This window comes from Mugil cephalus, chromosome 17 (genome assembly GCF_022458985.1).
Source record: "Mugil cephalus isolate CIBA_MC_2020 chromosome 17, CIBA_Mcephalus_1.1, whole genome shotgun sequence".
In the NCBI taxonomy this organism is placed as follows: domain Eukaryota; kingdom Metazoa; phylum Chordata; class Actinopteri; order Mugiliformes; family Mugilidae; genus Mugil; species Mugil cephalus.
The window spans coordinates 38,819-66,529 of NC_061786.1; the positions used below are offsets into that span (position 1 = coordinate 38,819).

Genomic DNA, 27,711 nt, shown 5'->3' on the forward strand with positions numbered 1-27,711 from the left:
TGCGAGGACCCGGGAGAACATGCAAACTCCACCCAGAAAGGCCTGTGCCGGACTCAAACCCGGACCTTCTCACTGGGAGGCATCAGTGTTAACCACCGAGCCGATGTGCCGCCCCCATTTTACAAGTGAGCAAAACTATTGGAACATGTGACTGACAGGTGTCTCTTGTTGACAAGGTGTTGCTTTTAAGGTTGATTGTTCAAACAGTAAATAGCGCAGCAGACTAGTCTATTTTTTGGCCTAGGTTGAAACCTATAAAGTATGCATTTTTTGTTAAAGAGGATAAACCAACATGAACACCAGAGAGTTGTCTGGGAGAAAAGCAAGCCATTTTCAAGCTGGGAAAAGAAGGTAAGCCAATCAGAGCCATTGGATAAATATTGGGCATAGCACGCACAACAATTTGGAATGCCCTGAATAAGAAGGAAACTACTGGTGTACTGAGCAACAGACATTGAACAGGTCGGCCAAGGAAAACAACGGTAGTTGATGACAGAATTTTATCATGCAGCTCGACAATGACCCAAAACACACTGCCAACAAAAAAAAGGACTTCATCAGGGGAAAAAGTGGAAGGTTTTAGACTGGCCAAATCAATCACCTGACCTTAACCCGGGTGTGCATGCATTTCACCTCCTGAAGAGAAGACTGAAGGGAGAAACCCCCTGAAACAACCAAGAACTGAAAAAAGCTGCGGTAAAAGCCTGGAATAGTATCACAATTGAAGAACGCAACAGTTTGGTGATGTCGATGGGTCGCAGGCTTGAGGCAGAGATTGCAAGCAAGGATTATGCCACCAAATATTAAATGTTATTTACTTTAAGATTATTTGTTCCATTACTTTTGCTCACCTAAAAATGCTGTGGTGTAATACAAACAGTGTTATATCCTAAGTTGTTTAAAACATCTAGATGTAAATACCGGGAAATAAAATTGACAGTCTGAACTCGTCTCATGCTCATCATTTGATCTTTAACCCAAATGTCTTCAGTGAACAACAAAAACAAGGGAATTTGCCTTGCTGTTCCAGTACTTTTGGAGGGGACTGTATATCTTCAATCAATTCAAACAGGCATATTTCCAGATCAAATGAAAACTGCAAAGATCATTCCCATTTACAAAAATGGAGACAAGCATTCTTTAACAAATTATTGACCCATATCCTTATTACCACAGCTCTCAAAAATTTTGTTGACAGACTTGATTACTTCCTTGAAAAGCACAACATACTCAGTGAATGTCAATATGGCTTTAGATGAAACCGTCCACCACGATGACAGTCATAGATCTCATAGAACAAATATCCACAGCAATTGATGATAAAGAATATACCGTTGGCATCTTCATTGACCTAAAAAAAAAAAAAAACATTGAACACAATTGACAATACACTTTTAATGAACACATTAGCAAATAACGAATAAGAGGGATAGTACTAAAATGGATTGATAACTATCTTGTAAACAGATATCAGTATGTTCAGATTCATTACAACAAGTCTGACTTGTTACAGGCTGAATGTGGGGTTCTGCACAGATTAGTACTAGATCCAAAATTATTTGTATTGACCATAAATGATCTATGATCGGTCGATCGATCAATCAGTCAGTCAATCAATCAAAAACCCTTTATTGTCACTAGTACAAGTACCAGCAAAATTAGCCATCAACCCCGTCCATACATAAACAAAACATACATACACTTTGACAAAATGGGGGGTAGACATGACAGGAAGACAGGGATGTGTCTTAATTTTTTAAATTTTGCCTTATGTGCATATAATACTAACGTGTTTTGTTGAACTGCATCTGGATACTGTGGAAATGGAGTTAGATATTCTGAAACATTTGTTCAGTGCTGATAAATTCTCATTAAATTTAAATATGAATGTGAATAAATCTTTGAAAATTATGAAGTTAGCAATAAGGTGCAAATTATGATAGATAAAATTGAAAAAAAAAGAGTTTATGAGAATAAATTCTTGGGAGTTGTTATTTACCACAAATTATGTTGAAAACCACATATTGATTATATTAAAAAAAAAGCCTATATCAAAGTCTATAGCAATCTTATATAATGCGAAAAAAATTCTTAAGACAAATTCGCTACAAATATTATTTTGCACATAAATTATTCACAACTTGCCAGATGCTCAAATTCATTGAACATATAGATTTCTAAATATCACTGTTGATGTACTACCACAACGTATCCAGAAGTTGTTTCATAAAAGACAGTGTGTATGAACTGAGAGGAGGTATTGAGGAATAGGATGCTCATTAGGTATGGATATGAGTGACTGTGCATGTTAGTGCCTGAATCGGATTACACAATGGGTACATGTAGAAGTATGTTTTCTAATGTTTTCTTTTGTTTTCTTTACTGCATGTAGGAGCTGACAGACATTGATAAAGGAGTAGGCGTAATAAGCTAAGCTTCAGACTACACTTTTTCGGTCTTAGTTTGGTTACATTTCTTTTTTGTGAAATGCAATATTGGCATAAATGGTATGTTTATCTATTGTTGTTTTTATTTTTATTCTCTTTTATTTTTGTATCCGAATTCTTACTCTGAATATGTGTGACCAAAATAAACTTAACTAAACTAAACACAAACCTTGGACGACCACTGCGTCTACAATACTACAAAATCCCTGACTTTCTGCAAATGTACCTATAAAGATTGATGCTGGTTTGAAGGTAAAGGGTTGTAGCCCCAAATATCAATGTGACTTGGATTTTTCTATTTTTTCTTATGGCTTCAAATTTCATTTTGCGCTTTCATTCAGTCTGCTCTAAAAATTAAGGTGGTCTGCAGACAAGACACACCCAGCAAGCGCTACTGTCTCAGAGAAGGTAGATTTGCCATTTTTACTGGCTTCTCACACTCACACATCAACATTAACAAAATTTTTGCTTGCTGTCTAATATACTGTACCCCACCCACTGTAGGATCTAATGATGATGACATAATCAGTGATATTCACTTTACCCGTCAGTGTAGATAGCAGTTGTATCATAAATTGTTGCCATGTGTGCATAATGCTGTAGGTTTTATGCATCTAATAATTTTGAGAAATGTTTATTATTTTTATTATTGGTGTTCTATTGGTGGTGCATGTAGGGGCAGGTGTGAGTTGAGAAGTCAGTGGCAGCTCAGGCTGACAGGTAGAACACTTTGATTGAGAGAGATTTAAGACAGTCAGAGAGTGACTCGTGTTTAACAGTCAATCAGTGCAGAGGGAAGTGTGGAGATGCCAACAGTGAGATTGTTTAATTTATTTTAGTATTGTTAATCTCGACTTTGTTGAGTTTATGTAAAATTGATGAAGAGATTGAAACTTGAGTTATTTATTGTCTGGTTTGAATTTATAGAAAATTAAATGTTTGAAACCTCAGTTTAGAGAAAATTATGCATTTGTTTTGAAGCAATGGTTTCCTTAATATGATTTTTTGTGTTCCAGTTTATCGTGTTTGTTTCACGCTTTTGCGTTTCCTTAAAGGTTAGCAACCTGTAATAATTTATTTTGCTCACAAAATAAACGGGAGAAAATAAGCCGAGTTGTGAAATCGTCCTCTGTCACTTTTCAAGCCTTTTCGAGTTTCAGCAAGCGCTGATGATTCAAACTAAATGACTCGACAGATACATACTTATTGTACATAAATGTTTTCATAATAAAAAGGCATGGAAGCAATTTTGATTGCAAAAGGTGAAACATTTATTCTGACCTTTATGAAGAAAATAAAGGTAAGAGAAGAAAAAGTGTACAAGAAAGGTTATGATGAAAACACATCTGGAGGTCTGCAAGTCATAACTTTGAACTGTAAAGCACACAAACGCATGGTTTTCCCACTAGACAAGAATGCTCCATTAGAGATGGAGAGAGAGGACTGTTGATTCCGCAGATGATCGGGGTGATTACGGTTCCTCTGTTCAACACAGCTTATGTCACCTCTACCACCTGCCTTAGTTCTTCTATTAGTGGGGCTAAGTCCTTCTCCAGACTCATGATGAGACCTGATGACACACAAAGGCCCTGTTCATACCATGTGCATTGGTGATCCGATCACAAGTGGACAGCTCAGTTCATACTTGGCATGGGAATGCATCACTAGTGACGACTTATGACTGGATTTTAATTCTCTGCTCAAAATGCAAATAAACACTTAAATCAATTGGTAAGCATATACATATACACACTATAATGGCACAACTGCAAATATTATGCTATGACAGAGCTCAACACACTGCAACTTGAAAAAACACTAGCAAATACAGAAACACGATTCATGTTCAAAAATGCAATGCAAACTCAGAAACGTGATGCAAACTCACACAACGGAAATGTTTCCAGAGGATCCTAAAAAGCGATGGACCATGTTTGCTCAACACCAATGACTACATCATGACTACTTTTCTCCCATGTCTGAGATTTTGGGACATTTTGATAATATTAAATGAAAATAATAGCTGTCTGCTTTGCTCTAACTTCAGCCAGAACCTACCAGAAATGTGTCCTTCACTTTATTTGGCAAGTGAATTTTGAGAATTACTTATATGTAATGAGCGTCTTTGCCCAACATGCCTAGCCTGGTACCTGAAGTTAATGAAGTAAACCTAATTAGAAAATTTACTCATTAATTAATTAGCCCTAGGCTAGTTAAAGGGCAACTATATGAAGTTAAAATACAGTAAAATATTCTGCCACATAAAGTAGGTAACATCTATGTTTTGTTGACATTTCCATACAATCCATACTTTTTCCATACAATCAATGTTACGGTAACAGCTAACAGACTTGGTCTGGTTTGTGTTGAGCTGTGTTCAGTAGCAATAAAATAATAAATGTTGTATTACAGCATCCAGACACATCATTAATCTAGAACAAGGTTACTGAGCTGCTGTTGTTGAAGTTTTACGGTAATGTCGTAATAATAACATAATGGCTTTTTCCATAAAGGGTGCCCTGTTGCACAGTGATACAAGTTATATTAAGTAAGTTTTAACACATTATTTTACATGTCAGTTTGTGTAAACGTTTAGTCTAGGTGATTCAGTCAGACTGCAGTAATGTTCAACATGAGATTAAAAACTGGACTAACAGGACTTCTCGTCAGTGCATTAGAAAGTCATCACTTCATCACAGATTCCTTATTACACCCCAGATATGTTCATTTTAATATTGATGTTTTTCTAAATGTAAAGATTATGCCATAAATTCTTAAAATGCTTGAATATCAGTAATATTTTTTGTAATGTTATTACGATTAATGCTCAATTATGATTTGGTTGAACTTTCCGTTGACCATGATATTTTAATATAAAATGTATGTGTAAATGTGCATTGACAGTCGGAACAAAACACAGTTTAAGGAGCATAAATACAAATAGAATTTATTTAAATGTGAACTATAACGTCTGAATGTAACAGAATTTAGAAGTCATTATACACTGGTGACTGTATTTCAGACTATAAAATATAAAAGTAAACATGTAGTCAAACAAGGTTTATACAATTCTCACTGGACTTAATGGTGGGGTTACATGAATGAGGAAGAGCAGAGGTCTAAGTGTGTGCATGTCCTCTATCATGCTGACCAGATCGATTTGGCTGGCCTCCCACATGTCACTGCCACCTCAGAGGATGATTATGTTCACCGCTGTCTGTCCTCAGAGGGCGTAGGAAAAGAAGAGGAGAAAGTTTTTCCATCAAAGTTCACACCAGTCAAACATCAGACACACATGTCCAGCCTGCAGAGGTTTCTTCTGAAGGTCTCTGTAGCTTTCTAGGCAGCACGGTGAATAAACATCTCACCAATGATCCACACTGTAACTATGGAGGAAAATAAATGCAGAAATACTGAATAATGAAAAATATAAAGGCAATGCTATTCTGTCACATCAGTGGCATAAAAGAAAATAAGATCTTGAAATAATGGTGACATTTTTCAAATAAAATGAGTCGGATTAAGATAATGTAACCAGCCACCACTGAAGCAGGTATTGGTACAATGTGTGACAGATATGGAGGAGGCATCATCAAATATAATTGCACCCTTAATTCATGTCCAAAATAATAAAAAATCAAGGTAGTTCACAGCAGCAGTAATTCCTCTGCAGATTTCTATCAGGATCAAAAATATACAAAAGTATAATCAAGTGATCCAAATAAACTCTGGTCAGTTAAAGTAAAGATGGAAATTTAGTTCACTATTTTCATTAACGTATTTTCAGACATGTAGAAAACTAGTCAAAGCTCTGCAACACTTGGGCCAAATCTGCAGTTTAAATTTAACAAAGTTACAACAATACCATTAAAAAAAAAAAATAAATAAAAAAAACTGTAGTATAATTTCAATAAAACAAGAGAGTGGTATATCTTAGATTAACTTACCTCATGTAGCGTGAGGTGGGACTAGCAGCATCATACCAAGAGCAAGTAGTGAGGCCACCGTCTTAATCAGTGCTAACGCGATAGATTGGTGTTGAGCAAACATGGTCCATCGCCTTTTAGGGTCCTCTGGAAACATTTCCATTGTGTGAGTTTGCTGGTGTTGTAGGTAGAGATCGACATATGAGGCAGATATTTATGTTTTTTTAGTGGTATCGGTATCGGCTAATGCTCGGGTGTGTTCGCCAATACATATATTTTTTTCTCCTGGCAAGATTTACAGAGGCACATCCACAGGCAGCCCTGAGCTGCTGGAGATGCTGAGGACCCATGCTACCCATACATTGCCTGCCCACCCCCCCTACTTAATCACCCAGTACCAACATATTACAGTCATTAGCAACAGCCCTAACTTTTACTGTTATTATTATTCAGTAGGAGTTTGCTAGCTGACATTAATAGTCCAGGCTGTCAATCAACCACTGTCCACAGTTTAGATTGGAGCTGTTGTAGTGTTGTTAAGCTTTTGGTAGGAATATGTGTAGATGTTAAAGCCAAGGTGTAAGACTAATACTGTCTGTCAGTTATTGTGTCATGTAAATGGAGGGAGAAAAAAAAACAGTACTGGCTCCAAATACTGGCTCAGAAAAATCAGCAGCACGTATCAGCCCCCAAAAAATCCATATTGGTCGTTCTCTAGTTGTAAGCCTATTTACATGTGGTTTCCCAAGTTGCAGTGCGTTGAGCTCTCTCGGCCACCATACAAACAAGATCGAAAGGTAAAAAATAAAAATGCTTCTAACCCCAAACAACATCTTTCTTACACAGCATAGCACTATGAAACTAGAAGCTCAAGTCTCAATTAAGTGATTTTACTTTGTGTGTTTTAGACTCAAGAGAATGTTTCAACTGAACAATTGTGCTTACATTGGAATCCAAGTCTAAATCTGCCAAAAACAAGATATTACCAGATATAACCATAACTGAAAGGTTTCACCTGTGTTAGCATTGTTGCTAGCAATGAGGCTGATGACCAGCGGTAGCCGATTGAACTGCACAATCTGTACAACACAGAAAAACAGACATGTCAACTTAATAAAGAAAAAAGAATGTATGGTCAATAAATAATAATTATAAATTCTGTGATGGCTGGGTGTATCAGGTGAGCACACTAAAGATTTATTCAGGCCTTGTATGTGGATTGGAATTTAGACGCTTTAGGTTTGAATAATCATGTGTTCACGTGTATATATACATATCATAATAATACAGTATAGTGCATATATATAGAGAAAATTAAAAGCTGGCATCTGACCTGGTAAGTATTGTAGTAGGATATGATGCTCTTGTTCTTGGAGAGGCCCAGCTTGCTGCCCTGATCCGTGGCGAGAGCAAATGTGGACAAGAAGCCAGGCCTCAGAGCGTGGACTGGGGCGTTATCATTGGCAACTGCAGGGATACAGCATAAGTGTTACCAAAGATACACTTCTATTATCTTACATTTATTATATGAGACAGTCCTCTATCAGGGTTTTTCACTGAGAGAATGGCACAGACACAAAAGCATACATCAAAGCATAAGTCTGCGTCCATATAGTGCTGGAGTATGATGGGAGCTTAACAAATAACTTTTTAACAGCGTATTTTATTAAAGGTGAGAGCACCAACAGCATTGGAACTCCACACTTTAGAATTCAAACTGCAGGCAGTGCAAAGATGACAGTTTAAATTAAGATTATGAGGCCAAACAATGGTCTACGGGGAAAAAACTGTCAAAGTCTGACAGTAAAATGTTATTGAATAAATCATGAAACGTACACTGCCTGGTCAAAAAAAAAATGTTGTCATCTGGACTTAAATAAGCAAATAGACCTGTCAACCACTAGACCTGCCAATCTCCTGTACACAGTAGGACCCTCCCCTATTGCTGCTGAGTCAATCACAAGGCTGCATATTACACACCAACTGTCAGGTTCCCCGCAATTGGCTGAGAGCCTGTTCAGTCTCCGGATGATATCCCAGACACAGGCTGCAATATTAGCAGAGGAGAATTAACAGTGCAGCTGGCTCCCATCACCCAACTACTGAGGCTAAAATGGCTTGTTATTTTCTTTAACTGTCGGGTATGTTTACAGCAGTTGCACAGCCAGCCTACTGTTACACATGTTTAAAAAAAAAAAAAAAAATTCAGCCTGTGTTTTATTTGAATAGCTTAATATTGAATGCAAAAAAATATAATAATAAATAAATAACTTGTCAATAATAATAACAACGATGCATTGGTTGTATATAGCGCTTTTCCATTAGATGCTCAAAGCGCTTACAATTGAATGCACTTTCCAGTCCTTACAATTGAATGCATTATTCATTCACTCACACAGTCACACCCTGGTGATGGTCAACTACCTCAGTACTTACTGACAGAAACGTGGCCTACAGCCTCTCCAACCACCATTCACTCACCTGCAAGGTGGGTTAAGGCTTTTGCCCAAGGCTCTGCCTCCTGAGCTACTGCTGCTCAGTGCAATAACACTAAGCCACGTTTAATACAAAACACACACACACTGGCCGTTTTATTAGGTACACCTGTTCAATTGCTTGTTAACACAAATAACTGATCAGTCAATCACATGGCTGCAATTCAATGCATTTAGGCATGTAAAGGTGATCAAGACAACTTGCTGATGTTCAAACCTATCATCAGTTGCGCCATTTGGACAGCAGAGTCAGAATTGGGTGTAAACAACATGAAAGCATGGATCCATCCTGCCTTGTATCAACTATTCAGGCTGGTGGTAGTGATGTAATGGTGTGTGGGATATTTTTCTTGTTTAAATGCCACAGCCTACAAGTACACTTGTTTAAATGCCACAACCTACAAGTATTGCTGCTGACCATGTCCATCCCTTTATGACCACAGTGTACCCATCTTCTGATGGCTATTTCCAGCAGGATAATGCACCATGTCACAAAGCTCATATCATCAAACTAGTTTCTTAAACATGACATTGGGTTTATTGTATTCCAATGGCCTCCACAGTCATCAGATGTCAATCCAATAGAGCACTTTTGCGATGTGGTGGAATGGGAGATTCGCATCATAGATGTGCAGCCGACAAATCTAAAGCAACTGCGTGATGCTATCTATCATGTCAATATGGAATGTTTCTAACACCTTGTTGAAAGTATGCCACGGAGAATTAAGGCAGTTCTGAGGGCAAAAGGGGGTCCAACCTTTTACTAGTAAAGTGGCCAGTGATTGTTCTTCAAAATAGTCAGCCTTCTTCCTCTTACCAACGTGAACCCTTTGCCGCTGCCATTGTTGTTGTGATGGAGGGATTGATACGTCATGATTACGTGGTTATCTTTCGCGAGTCCTGTACTTAACAGCGCTTGTACCCATGCATGACCAATCGTTCCTTGTTGAAGTCCACCTCTTTCAAGTCACTTGCACTTCTTGTCAGTCGCTTGCACTGACACCAACTGCAACTGAGACATGCTTAGGCAGCTCTACAGGAATGACAGATACCATGACGAACTGTATCATGGACTACATCAACTTCTGTGAGGATACAGCAGTCCCTACAAGGACTGTCTGCTGTTATCCTAAGAACAAGCCCTGGATCACCAGCCAGTTGAAGGATCTGAACAAGAAGAAGAAGGCCTTCAAATCGAAGGAATGAGTTGAAGAGGATACAGTGACAACTCAAGTTCAAGCTGAGGGAGTCTAAGGATGCTTACAGGAAAGTCGACTTCACCATCGCCGACTTCAACATCAATGCCAAACAGCAGGATGGTGGCCCAGATGAAGCCAACAACCAGAATGTCTTTTCAATAGATTCTTGACCCCTTCCTGTCTATCCCCTCTCCCCCCAACTCCCACTGTGGAGACCTGTCTTTTCAACTTCCTCCTTCACTTTCAACAATGGCGACTGAAACCTTTGTCAAAATATCGACTGAATTCTGCTGAAAATAAAAGAGAAAAATGAATACTGATCAATGGCAGCAACCCCAGATAAAAGCACTGCACGGGTTCGTAGAGTACACTGTAAGAAATGATTGTGAAATTTACATAAAAACTATGTTAAATCACTACAAAAAATTATTGTAAACCCCAAAACTTATATTTCTTGTATAAATAACAGTGAACTTTTATAAACTATTAAACAGAATGTTTTTGTTATATTTACAACAACAACATGTGATTAGAATTAGTCAGTTTGTTTTGAAAAATACAAAAAATGTAAGTCACTTTACAAGTTTATGGTGTACTTTTAACATGATTGATGAAACAATACAAACTGAGATAATAAAAATGTTTTCACTCGAAAAAAAAATCATTGTACCTGAGAGTTTCCCTATAGGCCTATTCATATACAAAAATATAGGCTTCCACTATAATAATTTGTTTGATTTAGATTTTTTGTTTCTCTCCTCACCTTGCAGCTTTGATAAATATTATTAATATTAATATAATATTTTAAAATATTTAAAATAAAAAATAATATTAAGCATTTACCACAGACTAAACAGCCTCCTCTAACTTCAGATTTGCAAATTTTGAATTTCAAAGTGCGCAGCTGAAGCTCGTCTCTGATTGGATAATGAGTGAGGGTGGAAAGAGCGGGAGAAACGCTGCAGCTGACGTCACTAACGAGCGAACAGGAGCGGCAGCGTTTGCTGAAGAGAACGCAGGAGCGGAGCAGAGCAGAAATCTTCAGACTACTTCATTCATCGAACATTTAAAAAGTTTTCAGGACAAATCTACCAGCTGCTGTTTAAGCAGAAATCTAAAGTTTGCACGGTAAGCTTCCACTTTTTTTTCGAGAAAAAACGAAAATGGTTGTGAAAGCACATGACGTAAGCAAGCTCCAATTGATATTTAAGTCCATTAGCTGCTAGCTAGATCAATTCCTGATAATTTAGTTCAGCTGAAAAACACAGGCAAACACTTAAAATTCTTAAAATGATCACTTGCATCTTTTGTAAAAAGAAACTGGATACATTTAAGGGCTATGTACTACATTGCAGAGTGCATAGGAATGAGCCCCGTTGTCTTTTCAAATGCGTTGGCGCCAACTGTAGTCAAACATTTACCACTTACTCAGCTTTCAAGGGCCATTTTTATCGTGTGCACAATGCACCTGCACCACAAGCTGCTGTAGCTGTTGCAGATTTAAAATGTGCAGTTTCGTTATGTGCGTGTCATTTTTACACAATGAGAGAGCTAGTATCTCACTTAAATGATCATATTGGAGAGGGCAGGTCTGTGTTGTGTCCAGTAAGCGGTTGTAAGCACGTGTTTACAAAAAAGTCATCATTTACTTCTCACATGTGTAGAAAGCATAAAGCTTGCTCCCCTGAAAGTATTGATAACGTGCACAGAGAAACTTGCCCTCAGCCCCCAGATGTCATTGCCACCACAGATGATTTAGAAGACATGCATGAAGACATGCCAACAACTAGTGCAGTCAGTGATATGCCAGAGAATGATAGTCAGTCTTATCTTAGAAACATGTGTCTCTTTTACCTGAAACTGCAAGGTCAGCTGCTTATTCCTGCCTCTACTATACAAACTATTGTTGAGGAAATGCAAAATGTGCACAAGTTAGGTCAAGCCTACACAATAACGAAAGTAAGTTCTTTATTAAAAAAATGATATGAGCCTATCAGATGAAGCAGTTGCTAAAATCTGTGACTGCATTAAAGAGTCAGACTTGTTCTCTGCCTGTCATCAGGGACAATTAAGATCAACATACTCCAGAAATCAGACATTCACAAAAATGTTTAAATACACGGAACCCAAAAAGTGGCATTGGGAATGGATGAAAACAGGACACAAAAGTGGGCCTACTATATACCAGTGACAGAAACTCTAAAGAACTTTTTACAGTCACATTTAGGGAGGAATGTACAGTCACAACAGTTTGGAGATCCTGATGGAGAGGTTTTTAGGGATTTATATGATGGACAAAATTTCAAATTTCACCAGTTCTTTAATGAAAACCCTAAGAGCCTCAAACTGATTTTGTACCAAGATTCATTTGAAATTGTGAATCCCCTTGGTTCTGCTAAAAAGACACACAAAGTTCTTGCAGTCTATCTTTCATTAGCAAATTTACCCATTCATTTGCGTTCAAATACTGACAATATGTTTTTAGTCTTGTTGTGTGTCGAGAGTGATCTTAAGCGTTTTGGAATAGACAAGGTTTTTTCAGAGTTGTTGGCAGATTTGAAATCCTTGGAGACAGATGGAATAAATGTAGATGGAGAAACCGTAAAAGGTGGTCTTTACTGCATTGCTGGGGATAACTTGGGTTCTCATTGCTTAGGTGGGTTTACCGAGAATTTCAGCTGCTCTCAATATTTTTGCAGGTACTGTGAAATCAGAAGAACTGAGTTTGAGGCTGATCCAAATGCCTGTGGTCCTCCACGCACCCCAGAGAGATATGACGTGGCTGTTGCTGATCTCCAGGCTGAAAACCTCCAAGACATCAGAGGAATAAAGGTAAACTCTGTCTTTAATACCCTTCAGTCTTTTCACGTTTCCCAGCCTGGTCTCCCGCCTTGCTTAGGTCATGACATTTTTGAAGGAGTCTTGTCATATGATTTAGCACTGTACTTGAAGAACATTATAAAAAAGAAAAAATGGTTCACATACTCACTCTTAAACAGGCGCATCAAACAGTTTAAGTACAAAGGATCTGAAGCACAGACAAAGCCATGTGCTGTGAACCCTGACAAAGCCAAGTTATCAGGGCAAGCCATTCAAAACTGGAACCTTTTGAGATTGCTACCAGTTTTGATTGGTGACAAAGTGCAAAACCATGAGGATGAAGTATGGCAGTTAGCTCTCCAGCTAAAAGACATTGCGGATCTTATTTGTGCTCATAACATTTCCTTGCCCCAGATAGCATATCTTGACTTTTTGATCCAGGAATATTTGGAGTTGAGAAAGACGTTGTTTCCTGAAAATCAACTAAAACCCAAGCACCACTATTTGCGCCATTATTCAGCACTAATCTTGAAATTTGGTCCATTGATTAGGTTATGGACGCTTAGGTTTGAGAGCAAGCACAGTTATTTTAAAAGATGTGCCAGACACCTGAAAAACTTCAAAAACATTTGTCACTCTGTCAGAGCGTCATCAGATGTATCAGGCATATCTTTTAGCTGGGCAAGAATGCAGTAAACTACTGCAAGTGAAGGACAGCTTTGCCTTTTATCCCAACCTCTACAGTGACACTATTAAACATGCAGTCAGGGGGTTAGCCTTTTCACAAAGCAATACCACAGTTACCACAGGCATTCAGTACAAGGGCACTGCATATAAAAAAGGGCAGTTTCTTGTGTACAGAAATGATGAGTATTTGGAGTTTGGTGAACTTCTACTCATCTTGATTCAAAATGACACATCTGTGTATGTTTTGATGGATATCCACAAAGGTGTCTTCCTCTCAAAATACCATCTGTACTCTGTGACAAAGGACAGTCTTGGGTTACAGTGTATCAACATTAATGACCTGCCCGATTTCTATCCTTTGGTATCAAACATTCTTGATGGATACCAAGTCATACCACTAAAGCACAGTATTGTGGAAAAATAAAAACCAAATGAAGCTCACTTGGTTCTCACTGCAAATAGTTTGACATTAATGCAAGTGTTGGCTGATGCATCTCCCTGCTCTGTTAAGTGTATGTACTGTATATTTTTTCTGTTCTGTTTGAAGGTGACATTTCTTCTTCAAGGCAAATATGAGTGACTTGGAGCAAACCTTCCTAGATGTTGCCATCATGGAAGTCCTACCAGAACTTGAAGAAGTAAACAAAAATATCCTGGAAGAGCACTTGCAGTCCATTGGAGTTGAGACGTATGATGATCTACGCTTCGTAACAGAGGCTGATTTGATGACAGCATTAAGACCTATACAAGCCAGAAAGCTTCTTTCCGTTTGGAAACAGAAATGTAAGTACAAACAACACACAACTATTTAAAATCAAAAGCAGACATGGACATTGTGTAATATTGTGCTTTGAATCATTATCTTCTTTTTTTTTTTTTTGCCATTTAAAGACAAACTCCAGAGAACAGCTCACTATCATCTGTGGAAGCCTCACCTATCCAGTCGCTGTCATCGCAGTCTGTTTCACCCCAAAGTTCATCATCAACCTCCTCCAGGAGCCCAACACTTGACACACAGTGGGAAGAAAACTTTGAAATTCCATGGAGTAAATTTCCTGAGGAAGTGATGCAGTCTTTGGAGAGGGGAAAAAGGCCAGGCTCAAAACTGAGGCGGCAAATGGTCCGTATTGTTGTAACTGAGATGATGGAAAAATGCCCTCATGTAGGTAAAAAGCATTCAACTGATGTTGCAAAAAAAATGGTGGCAAAATATCCCAAATCTCTGAAAGATGTAATAGAGGGCGATGTTGTTGGAGCAGGTTACCACTCCCTCGTAAAACAATTGCAAAACAGAATTGAAAATGTGAGGCGCTCTTCGACCCCCAAAATAAGAAAAAGAAAACATCAGGATGACTCAGACCACACAGACGAGATCCCGTTAGAAGAGAGAGCAGCAATGCAGGACACTTACGGCTGCATCAGATGGAATGTGAAATTTCTGCCACTTCAAGAAACTCAACAAAGCCAGCAGCAAAAGATGGAAAAACTCAAGATGATGTTCCAAAATTCTGACGCCAATCCAGAGGAGGTAAAATGTCTAATGAAGTCCACTTTTTACACACAGCGTCAGCATATCAATCAGGGAAAAAGTATCAAATGCCTTAGAGAGGAGTGGCCCTTTTTGTTTGATGAACTTGGCATGTCAGTACACTTCATGGAACTCACTGGGATTGACCTCAAAGAGATATTCACACGAAATTTGGATTTGAAGGGAAAAAGGCTTCACGACTACTTGACCACAGTTTGTGTCAACAAGAGCAAGAAGTTCCTTCAGAATTATGCAAGGCTTCAGAGGATGCGGGGACCACAGAGTGGCTGCTCAGATGATGTGATAGAGATGGTCCTGCTACTGCTCAGCTACTTTGATGAGAAGGAGGAGTTCATGTTCTTCCATGTCGAAGATACGTGTCTGGCAGAGGAGGTCCAACTGGAGCAAGTGCCTCTGACACCCGCTGTTATTGTCTGTGGTAAGTCTGTTTTCATATCTATTTTTTTTTTATTATTATTATTTGCACTGTTTATAGAATTTGTCCTGTGAATGCAGCACTTATTAATATAACCTGTTAAATATTTTGTTAATAGGACAGTCCTGCTATTCCTCAACAAGGTATATGCTGTGTCTGGATCGAAACCTTACCAACACAAACATCTCCTCCTTCATCCCTGCATTGTGCCTCATGTTCGGGAGCTACTACTGTTTGAATATCCACTATCCATCTGAGCTGGCTTCAACTCTGGAGTTTCTTCAACGGTGAGTAAACATGGCTTGCTCATTTCTCTGACCTGGGACTCTGGGCCCTGGAGTCTGGCTCTGAGTTCCTGGTCGTAACCCTTTGGTGTAGGTCCATTCAAATATCGTTCCTCCAGGACGAAGGCTTTGTAGTTATGAGATAACCAAATGAAATATGCCTTTTACATTCATCACTAAACCCTATCCAATCAAAATCCAAAGTCTGCAAAGGTTTGTTTACATGATTGGTTGTTTTTACCTGTTAATACTACTGAGTAGCGCCCATTTTTTCAGCGCCAACTTTTCACATTGACCTTCATGGCGTCGCATAGCTCACAGTAATGGAAAAAAGTACTAACAGTGAGACAAACAGTCTTCCCAGAACAAAAGACTTGCAAGAAGAAAATGCTTAATATGCTTTTATTCTACAGGTGCCTTTTCTCGATAAATTCAGAAAAAGGAACCAAAGTAGAGAATAAAAACAACAAGCGTCCTTTCAGCGTGAACCCATGAGTCCTCACCCTGATACAGGAACTTGCCGATCACGAGTGGCGTTGAGCCTAAATGTGGACTCTTCAGTAGGAAGTTCAGTAGGTTAAATAAAACAAAAAAAACATTTAATGTTCTTTACATGTTGTATATGTTACAAAAAAAACTACTGTATACTGTTGAACATTCCAGACAAGAAATGTCAGTTGTTGTTCAGTGTTTCAACCTGTATTCAGTCAAAACATCCATTACTTGTTCCTTCTTTGCATGTTGTATATGTTAAAAAAAACCCTACTGTATACTGTTGAACATTACAGACAAGAAATGTCAGTTGTTGTTGTTCAGTGTTTCAACCTGTATTCAGTAAAACATCCATTACATGTTCCTTCTTTGCATGTTGTATTAAAAAGAAGAAAAATCATCCAATTGAAACTATTGATGATGGCTGTTAAATAAATATTCCAAAAGTGGTATTTTCCTCTCGTTTTTTCTCATGATGTATTTTTGTATGTTTTGGTGTACGAGTAGTATAAATAATTTTGCAGGTTTATATGTAAATTTTACATAATAACTTGATTATTAAAACATAAAAAATACAGTATATTATGAATAGATTTCATGTATGATATACAGAACAGCTCCATTTAAAATGAAAAGTTTTACTGTTGTTCTACCAGTTTAAATTAGTTTTTTATTTGATATTTCCCTCTTAAATTGATCATTTATTGATGCACAATAGGCAACTATTACATGTAAAAAATACAGGAAATGGTCTATTTATATACATCACTGTTATGTGAAATGAACACATTCTTTTTGTAGACTTAACAGTTTTTTAATGTGATTCAGATGTAATTTAAATCACTGTAAATCAATTAACATATTTTGACCGTAAAATTATCCACTGTATAGCTGTATTTTTACAGGGTTTCTCTGGTAACCACAGCTGCCAGCGTTTTCCTGTAAAAACAATAGTTTTTTTTTTACAGTGTAGGCACTAGGCATGATGGGTTTATCACTTCGTCTGCGTCTCTTGTTACCCTAATGTACCTATCACTCTTGTTACTTGTTACAGTATTTACATTTTCTTGCACTTTTTTTTTTTTTTTTTACTTCAAGGGTGTTTTTTTCTATTCTATAAGTGTTCGTTATGTTGTCATAATGACAATAAAGACTCTTGAATCTTTGAAACAGGGTAAATCTGGACTCATCAGACCACATGGCCTTCTTCCATTGCTCCAAAGTCCAATTATTATCCCTAGCAAATTGAAGCCTTTTTCCCAGTTAGCTTCCCTGATTAGTGGTTTTCTTAAGGCTACACAGCTGTTCAGTCCCAATCCCTTGAGTTCATATTGTAGTGTAGAAATGCTCTTTGTTTCATTATTAAACATAACCCTGGTTCTACTGTTTTTTTTCTTCTATTTGATTTCACCCAAGTTTAACTGATCACTGATCACAATCAGGATTTTTTTTCGACCACATTTCTTCTTCAGAGATGATGGTTCCCCACTATCATTCTACTTTTTAATGATACGTTGGAACAGTGCTTAACACGATTTTAGTAGTTTCTGCAATATCCTTGGATGTTTTGTCTTCATGCATGCCAATGACTTGACCCTTCTCAAACAGAGTAACATCTTTTCCACAACTATGGGATGCATCTTTCCCATGGTTGTTTAAGAAATGAGAAGCTACTCATTCAGTGCGTTTACTTGTACGGAAAAAACAAAAACAAATTATTCCCTTAATCGGACACTAACTGGACAGCTTAAGTGCATGTGAACATGTTACTCCAACTAAAATCAGAGTCCTCCTTATCCGATTAAGACACCCAGATAATGCAATTGGAATTCGGTTTTCTCTGGCATGTATATGCTGACAGGATAACATGTGTGCGCATGCTCCAAAACTGCATATCCACATATTGCCACCTAGTGTGGAGGAGGACATGTTCCCGTCAGTTATTCAATTTTCTCCGCTGCATGTAAACTGGGACAAGGACCGCATTCAGAAAGTTGAATTTCGAGCATAGCTTGATTAAGCTGTGCATGTAAACCCACTGATTGCATCAGCTGGAGTTAAATAAATGGTTGCCAGCTGAAAAAGAATTGCCCAAGCAGTAATTATCCAAAAGCAAAGAGCATTTGCACCAAAGTGCTTCAAATTCAACATCTCATATAAACATGTAAATTACAGATCACTGTGTCAAAACAAATGAAACAAATGAAAAGCTATTAACACCCAAGGTGATCAGATGAGAAAATAAAAACAGATCAAATGCCACTGAAAGCCAAGGAATAAAGATGGGTCTTAAGGTGCTTCTTAAAAGTCTCACAGAGTCAGAACTCCTAATTGCTTCCGGCAGGCTGTTCCAGAACTGAGGGGCTGCAACAGAAAAGGCCTGGTTCCCTGCCTTATTTTTCCCCAAATGTGGCACAGCATACTACGGTCTGAGGATCTGAGGGTTCTGGTGGTGGGGTATGGGGTGAGAAGCTCAGAGATATATGAAGGGGGAGACCATGGGGATTTGTAAACGATCAGAAGAATTTTGAAGTGTATCCAAAAATGAACAAGGAGCAAGTGTATGCAAGAATGGGAATAATGTGATCACACTTCTTTGACCTCGTTAATAGCCTGGCAGCAGCGTTTTGGACTAGTTGGAGATGGGAGATGGTGTTCTGGGTAATACCTGAGTAAAGGGAGTTGCAGCAGTCCAGCCTGGATGATATGAATGCATGAATAAGTGTTTCTAGGTCGGAGGGTGATAGGAAGTGCCTGACTTTTGAGATGGTTCTGAGCTGGAGGAAACTGGACCTGACAACAGAATTTACATGCCTGTTGAAAATTAAGTTATTGTCAAATAAGACACAGAGGTTCTTCGCATATGGTGTGATATAGGAGGTTCTGGGTGGTACCAGTAGTATGATGTGGGGGGGCCAAACAGAAAGACTTCTGTCTTTCCTCATTTATCTGAAAGAAGTTCTGAGGCTACCATTCTTTGATGCCATCACAGTTTTTTTATTATGGTCGGTCAGGTAGATCTGCGTGTCATCTGTGTAGCAATGGAAGGAGATGTGTCTTTGGATAATTTTTCCTCCCAGGAGAACATGTACACTGAATAGAAGTAGTCCTAAAACTGAGCCCTGAAGAACCCCACATCTAATATTTGCAGGTGTGGAGGAGGAGTTACCAATTGAAACATTGAATTGTCTGATGTAGGAGCAGAACCAATCAAGGGCAGGACCGGAGATGCCAACCCAGTGTGACAGGAGATGGAGGAGAATTTTATGGTCAACAGTGTCGAAGGCTGTGCTGAGGTCTAAAAGAATTAAGATGGAGCATTTGCCAGCATCTGCAGTGCAGAGGAGATCATTTGTTACCCTTAAAAGCTGTCTCTGAGCTGTGGTGTTCATGGAACCCTGATTGGAATTTTTCAAACATATTGTTCTGGGTTAAGAAGGACAGATTCTGAACTATTTTTCTAACACCTTGGATACAAACGAAAGCTTAAAAAATGGTCTAAAATTATTTGGAATATGTGGGTCAAGACCAGGCTTCTTGAGGAGTGGCTGGACTATGGCATGCTTGAAACAACACGGGACAACACCTGTGGCTAAACAGCTGTTAAAAATTGCCAGTAGGCTTGGACCAATTCAAATGATTGCTTCCCTAATTTTGTTGGAATGACATTAAGTTCACAACTAGTTGTCTTTATGCTTGTAATTATGCATCTGAGCTGATGTGATGAAATAGGGACGGAATTGTTAAAGACAGGAGGTTTCTCGAGCCCAATGTTGAAATTTTCATAGCATGTGAAATATTTAACCTGATGTTGTCAGTTTTGTTTAAAAATAAGTCAGGGGAGTTGTGTGTCTATATGTATGTAAAAAGACCTATGTAGGAATGACAAAAAGTCAAAAATGGCGATTTTTCTATAGTTTAGTTCAATCCAGTTTAGAGTGATACCCTCAACAGAACTCTGTTGTAAAAAGGCCATGAAGCCATGATATGACAGAGAAAAAAGAGAAATGGTTTCTCACCTTTGATAACTGGGACACCATCTCTGTCTGTCACTACAATTGCTTGGAGACCTTCAACACTTAATGAGAATGAAACATTGAACATTAAAATAATTACATTAACTACTCTAACATTGAACATACTTTAAAATATTTAAATATACAATACCTTTGCAACTGTTTGTATAGATATCTCTTCAAATCCTGCAAAGAAAAATGTGTTAAAAATGGATACAAACATGAAATCAGACCAGTGCTATGACATCATAAAGAGTACAAATCTCAAATTACTAATCACCGTACTTGGGAATATAGATATCAGTTAATGAAGAGAATTCATTTAAGTATTTTTTACTGAAAGAACTTCTACTTAACTACAGCAACAACAACAGTAAAAGTTTCTAAAAAAAAAAAAAAATAAAATTTAAACTTATTTTTATGTGTGCTCAACAAGCCTATGAGTCTGAGCATTTTCCAGCTGCCAGCTGTACGCACTCTGCTGGCGGGGAGGGGGGGCGGGAACGATGGCGGACTGAGCGAACACACAATCAGGAGTGCATACAAAAACTTCTTCAAAAAGTTAAATAAGGACTATTACCCCGCAAAAAAACTTTTGGGTTGCTTGCTTAATTGCAGAACAAAGAAAAAAATCAAGTCTCTATGGATGAAAGCAATGTTGTGTCAACAAATACCAAAGTAGGTGACCTGCAAGCCAGCAAAATGCAAGCTAGCCACATAAAAGCTAACAGCAAGGAGGCTGCACCGGACGACGCACTCGTGCTTCACGACTCTGCAATAGAAGCTACAAAAACCAGGAACTGAGAAGGGACTGTTTGATGAGGTTGGCGATTCACCACTTAACACACCAACAAAAGGCTCTCACATCCAAGTGAAGAGTCGTCAGACTCCTCACTTGAATCCATACTTTCTGCAATAAACACCTTGTGCACCAGATTTGACAAACAAGAAAAAAGCTGGAAGAGATCAACACTCAGATTCGAGAAAACAGCACAATGATCGGAAGCCTGGCCAAGGCACTGGAATTCAATGCATATCAAACAATCAAACAGAAGTCAAACAATGCAAAAGCAAAGTGTCAACTTTAGAAAAAAAAAGTGGCAGCCTTGGAAAAACAAAACACTAGTCTTAAAGAAAGATCCAGTGAACATGAGAGGTACAGCAGAAGGTGGAATTTGAGACTGAAAGGCATGAAAGAATCTGTGAATGAAAATACAAGAGATGAGATCATTAATCTACTCAAGGAAATTGCAACACAATGGGCTCAGGTACATCTAAAAAAAATTAGAATATCATGAAAAAGTTCATTTTTTGTTACTCATTTCAGAATGTGAAACCCATATATTATATAGATTCATTACACATAGAGTGAAACATTTCAAGCATTTATTCCTTTGAAATTTTGATAATTGTGGCTTATAGGTAATGAAAACCCAAAATTCAGACTCAGAAAATTAGAAAATTGTGAAAAAGTTCAACCTTGAAAGTCATGGTGTCACACCCTAATCAACTAATTTACTCAAAACACCTGCAAAGGTATCCTGAGCCTTGAAATGGTCTCTCAGTCTGGGTCAGAGGGCTACACAATCATGGGGAAGCCTTGACAGATGTCCAGAAGACAATCATTGACACCCTCCACAAGGAGGGAAAGCCACATACAAAAGGTCATTGCTAAAGAAGCTGGTTGTTCACAGAGTGCTGTATCCAAGCATATTAATGGAAAGTTGAGTGGAAGGAAAAAGCGTGGTAGGAAAAGGTGCACCAGCAAAAGGGATAACCACAGCCTTGAGAGGATTGTCAAGCAACATCCATTCAAGAATTTGGAGGAGCTTCACAAGGAGTGGACTGAAGCTGGAGTCAGCGCATCAAGAGCCACTACGCACAAACGAATCCTAGACATGGGCTACAAATGTCGCATTCTTCGTGTCAAGCCACTCCTGAACCAGAGACAACGTCAGAAGCGTCTTACCTGGGCTAAGGAGAAAAAGGACTGGACTGCTGCTCAGTGGTCCAAAGTCCTCTTTTCAGATGAAAGCAAATTTTGCATTTCATTTGGAAATCAAGGTCCCATGGTCTGTAGGAAAAGTGGTGAGGTAAAGAATCTATGTTGCTTGAAGTCCAGTGTGAAGTTTCCACAGTTAGTGATGATTTGGGGAGCCATGTCATCTACTGGTGTTGGTCCACTGTGTTTTCTGAAGTGCACAGTCAACACAGCCATCTTCCAGGAAATTTTAGAGCACTTCATGGTCCCTTCTGCTGACAAGCTTTATGGAGATGCCGATTTCATTTTCCAGCAGGACTTGGCACCTGCCCACACTGCCAAAGGTACTAAAAGCTGGTTTAATGACCATGGTGTTACTGTGCTTGATTGACCAGCAAACTCACCTGATCTGAACCCCACAGAGAATCTGTGGAGTATTGTCAAGAGGAAGATGAGAGACACCAGAGCCAACAATGCAGATGACCTGGAGGCTGCTATCAAAGCAACCTGGGCTTCCATTACACCTGAGCAGCGCCACATGCTGATTGCTTCCATGCCACGTCGCATTGATGCAGTAATTCATGCAAAAGGAGGCCCAACCAAGTATTGAGTGCTTGGAAATGAACAATGAAATGAAGCCTCACATTTCTGTTTAAAATATCCATTTTTTCATTGGTCTTATGTAATATTCAAATTTTCTGAGACACTGCATTTTGGGTTTTCATTATCTATAAGCCACAATCATCAAAATTTCAAGAAATAAATGTTTGAAATGTTTCATTCTATGTGTAATGAATCTATATGACAAAAAATATTGAACTTTTTCATGATATTGTAATTTTTTGAGATGTACCTGTATATATGTATTTTGCATATTTTTGTAAGAGACTCATTCATGTGAAGAGGACACTATTTTTTGGAAAAACCAGCCAGTGGGGAGACAAAATTCTTTTTTCTCATTTGGAGGTTGTAACCTCCAAATGTGATATGGATGGTAATTTGATTGCTGTAGTTATTAAGGGTATTTTGCAATCTTAATTAACATCTATGGATATAATAATAGATTGGTCAATCTATGTTAAAAAATAGCAGCATTGGTCAAAACAAAACATTATTAGGAATCCTTACAGAAATGATTGATGATTATAAACAAAATTATTTATAACATTAAACATTAAAGATATATCCCAACTCTAAACCATGAATTACCCCACAAATAAACAGAGCCTGAAGGAAAAACACAAATCCTTCAGGCACAAGGACTGGGCCAGTTTCAAGGCAATAAACAGGAACATAAGCAAGGAGGTCTTTAAAGCCAAACTAGACTACAAAAACAAACTTGAAACAGAATTTAGTAATATGAACACTAAGCAAGCTTTCCATGAGGTGAAAATCCTGACGGGGTGTGAACCCAAATCCAGAAACTTTCAGTGATCCAGAAACTTTCACCAAAGATCTGAACACATTTTTCACCCATTATGACAACCAGGACTTCTCATCTGAGTGTCAGGTCTTGTTGAGAGCCCTCCCACCACCAGACCCTGAAGAAGCGGCCCCTTTCACAATAGAGGAGGTACGGTGCGGGAAAGATGATGGCATCCCAGCCAGGGTGCTTAAGACTTGTGCCACAGAACTCTCTCCAATACTGCACTCACTTTTCTGTCAATCCTACCAGACTGCCACAATACCCACACTATGGAAAACTGCTACCATTATCCCACTACCAAAAAAACCTAGACCCACGAACCTAATGACTACCGCCCCATACCCTCAATATCCATAGTAATGAAATGCCTGGAAAGACTGCTGCTGAACATAATTCTTCCACTTGTGACCCCACACCTGGTCCCCTCCAATTTGCTTACAAGGCAAAGAGGGACACAGAGAATGCTGTGGCCTGCCTGCTGCATCTCCTCCTCCAGCACCTGTACTCTTCAGGCAATTTCGCCAGGATCCTTTTTGTGGATTTCAGCTCTGCCTTTGACTCCCTACAGAAACACCTGGACAATAAACTCACCTGATCAGCATACCACGGACATTCAAAAAAGGAGCCCATAAAGACTGTCAGCCATTCGCAAACTCAAAGGACTTCACGTTGCACCTCACCTTCTGTTGTTACTCTATCAAAGCACCATTCAATCCATCCTTCTGTACTGTTCCACATATTTCTTCACCATACTTTCTGTCAGCAACCGGGCCAAACTCACACACATTACAAACACAGCTGCTAAAATTATCGGTCTCCCCACACCCAATCTCACAGATCTAAGCAGAAAGTCCATCATCCGCCTAGCAAACAACATAGCACAAGACATCCCCCACCCACTGCACCAATATTTCACCCAACTAAACTCAGGGCACAGGTACAGACCCCTCAAGTTCAGGAAGGCCCACCTAGGGAAAAGTCCAATCCCTGCAGCGATAGCTGCCTTGAACAGCAGGCCCCGCTGATCTGTCTGCCCACTACGCCACTGTTGTTGTTTTTGTTGTTAGGGTTGTTGTACAGTGAGTGAAGACAAATTTCCCCATGGGGACCAATAAAATCAATCAATCAATCAATATGTTTCAACTATAAACTGACTACAGGAAAGCGCCATAAAACTCAAACAAAGGGAGTCCTAAAAAGACTCTCTTTACCATCATCCACTGCTACATTCACGCCTACGTGTAAAATCCAGTGGAGTCAAATCCTTGACTCTCATTGGACCAACCACGGGACGTCCTGACACTCGACTGTGATGTTACCATTGCTATAACTACACCCGCCTCCTCATTGCGTCCCATTGCAACTTTCATTGCCACTGGAGGTACAACAGTAACGTTACTATTTTTTTTTTTCTTTCTTAACAAAGCCACATGTTCTATGTATAGCTGGACAAGCTCAGAGATTTTCTTCTCTTTTCTTCTTTGAGATAATAACAGTGTATCGTATCATTTATTTCATAAGGTTTTAATTGTTAAACTATAAGAGGACTTAATATAGTTATTGACTACAAATCAAACCAAGACTCAGATCAAATAAAATGAAAGAGTTAATGTCTGAATGGGCGCCGGGCCACATTGAACTGGGAAAATTGTGCTCAGCAGTCAAAAAGGTTAAGAAACCCTGTTATATAGTATATTCGTGTATTTATTCAATATGAAAATGGCAATAATTGCAGTATTTTTCCATATATTGCAATATATTACACTATATAGCTTACATATGTTGGGTAGAACAATGATCAGACCAGGACTGAGGTGAGTTGAGTCCGTTTACTCTCCATATAATAAATACACTGAAACTGCAAGGTTGCTAGGAAACCAATAAGCTCTATAGAAACTCTCTGGTTGTTAAGGAACCATATAAACTCTAACTCTTAAAGGTACAAGCCCTCTGGTACCTGGGTGAATGTCTTTCCTACGTTAACTATTGTGGGTCACCACACAATTATTATTTATACATTATTATACAAAATGTATTAATGATATATTATGTATGTAAATTTCACAATGTATGAATGCACATAAAATATATTATCAGTTCATATACTGAGAAATATATTTTTGTTGCGTGAAGGGTCAGGGGTTAATTGTTGAATGTATCTCTCAGGCTTACGTAAATTAAGCTACATATCTTGTTACTAGCTTATGTAAGGATAAGAAAACAAAAGATGTTTTTGTTAGTAAGACATCAGTAACATGATAACAGTGACATTTAGAAATCAGCCACTGTATGTAATTGTACTAAGTAGAAAATATTGTTCCTAAACCATCTATCAGTTTCATATATAACATTAACGTTAATTGTTAACATAGGTTTTGTGTCTCAACTGTAAGAGTGTTTATTTTTATGTAATATGAAGCTAGGGTGAGTAATTACCCTCATCATCATTACCCTTATCATTAAAGTCTGTCGAAGTTTAAGTGTTATTTAACACATATACTGTGATTGATTCCTGTAACTATATCTTGTTTTATTTTAATCATATCATAAACTCTATTGTATTATTATTATTATTAAATATAACATTATCGCTATTTTTATTGTTAATATCGATCCGTTTTGACAAATACCTACATATAGTTATATACACATTATCTGCATTTTTAATTTAAACAATCTATATTGTATCATAAATATATGTCTGACATTTATAATAAACCAAACGGAATGAAAATCGGTTGAAATTCAGTGAGCTATGGTGATTTTTATCGTTGATAGACCTCTGCCTCCGTTCACTAATACAGTAAGTAGACACGGCTTCCCCCTCCACAAGATGGCGGCCGGGCGGAGGCGGCATCTAGTGTTTTTATCTATGGCTGGCTACCGATCACACACACACACACACACACACACACACACACACACACACACACACACACACACACACACACACACACACACACACTCTATGTGACGTCATCTGGAAACGCCGGATAGTCGCCGAGCCCATCTTGTAGTCCTAGAAGATCGGCTTCTCTCTAGACGCCATCTTAGCCGATTCCGGCTTCAGAAATCCAATGCGACGTCAAAATGGGTTTGTCCATTCAATATAGATTTAATGACAATAACGCACGCTCGTCAACAGTCTCTCACAAACCTCTTATATAAAAAAAAACTATTGGCTAGAGACCTAATTTAGCATACGCAACTAAGAATCAACAAACCTTAGTTTACAGTGATTAAAAAAGTCAGTTTGAAAATATTACCTCAAGCTCTGCTGTATAAACCCCGTCGTACACTCAAACATGTTAGAGAAGAGCAAGCACTCATGGCATGAGAAAACTAGCTTTAAGAACAACAGACAGGCCATACTCACATCAGCCATAGTAGACAATATGTTATCCAGACCGTTTGACGACTGTGATGGGGGGAAACAGTGAAAAAGTAATATGCAAAAGTAATTAATGGTGCTGTACGTAAAGTACATCATGGTCATCTAATAAGCATAAGAAATAGACTCCTTGGACGCTGGTACTTTGAGAGTAGCATTTGATAGTACTTCTTATTATCAGCCTGAGAAATGACGATGGGGTGTTGGAGTTATCCGAAACACAACAATATGTGTTAAGATCAAAACTGTAAGTGGATTTACATACCTTATTTGAAGGACTTAGTAGCGTAAGTTACTAGCAAAAACGACCTAGACTGAATACAGCAAAAGTGAAGGGAAAAAAACAAGACGTCACATGATATGCATGGTTTCCGGTCGAGCTGGGGATATCGATCTAATTATCGATAGTGTCGATACCATAGTTGGTATCGGCGTCGGATAGATAGTAGCGTTCTGAGATCGATGTTTTTGTTACAGTTTCTCTGATGCGTCCCGCAAATTATTCCTCACAGAGTTCAAGCGACCACAGCTTCTCCCCAAGTCTGTGCGCTGTAGGAGCTTCTCCATCCCCACCTGTTGTGAA

General features: G+C 38.5%; 2 protein-coding genes across 8 annotated transcripts; one reads left to right on the forward strand and one right to left on the reverse strand.

Annotated features, from left to right (window-relative positions):
* Positions 1 to 3,694: 3,694 nt before the first annotated feature.
* On the reverse strand, positions 3,695 to 27,510 carry lamtor3 (late endosomal/lysosomal adaptor, MAPK and MTOR activator 3). 6 transcript variants are annotated; one of them, XR_007114715.1, is made up of 8 exons: positions 27,394 to 27,507; positions 27,114 to 27,155; positions 20,482 to 20,516; positions 20,334 to 20,392; positions 7,707 to 7,840; positions 7,389 to 7,452; positions 6,395 to 6,548; positions 5,368 to 5,664 (listed from the first exon to the last, which is right to left on the reverse strand). XR_007114715.1 is itself a non-coding variant. In XM_047611988.1 (8 exons), exons 2-7 carry the CDS (start codon positions 27,120 to 27,122, stop codon positions 6,396 to 6,398), a joined length of 426 nt encoding a protein of 141 aa, XP_047467944.1. In that variant the 5' UTR covers positions 27,123 to 27,155; positions 27,394 to 27,510; the 3' UTR covers positions 5,368 to 5,664; position 6,395. The 6 variants fall into 6 exon arrangements, 4 of the variants coding, with proteins under 4 accessions (XP_047467945.1, XP_047467944.1, XP_047467943.1 ...); XR_007114714.1 differs by having other exon boundaries at positions 5,368 to 5,833; XM_047611988.1 differs by having other exon boundaries at positions 6,395 to 6,520; positions 27,394 to 27,510.
* LOC125024239 lies at positions 12,202 to 16,764 on the forward strand. Of its 2 annotated transcripts, XM_047611986.1 has the most exons (3): positions 12,202 to 12,899; positions 14,122 to 15,541; positions 15,657 to 16,764. In XM_047611986.1, exons 2-3 carry the CDS (start codon positions 14,641 to 14,643, stop codon positions 15,827 to 15,829), a joined length of 1,074 nt encoding a protein of 357 aa, XP_047467942.1. In that variant the 5' UTR covers positions 12,202 to 12,899; positions 14,122 to 14,640; the 3' UTR covers positions 15,830 to 16,764. The 2 variants fall into 2 exon arrangements, 1 of the variants encoding a protein (XP_047467942.1); XR_007114713.1 differs by having other exon boundaries at positions 12,202 to 15,541.
* Positions 27,511 to 27,711: the final 201 nt, after the last annotated feature.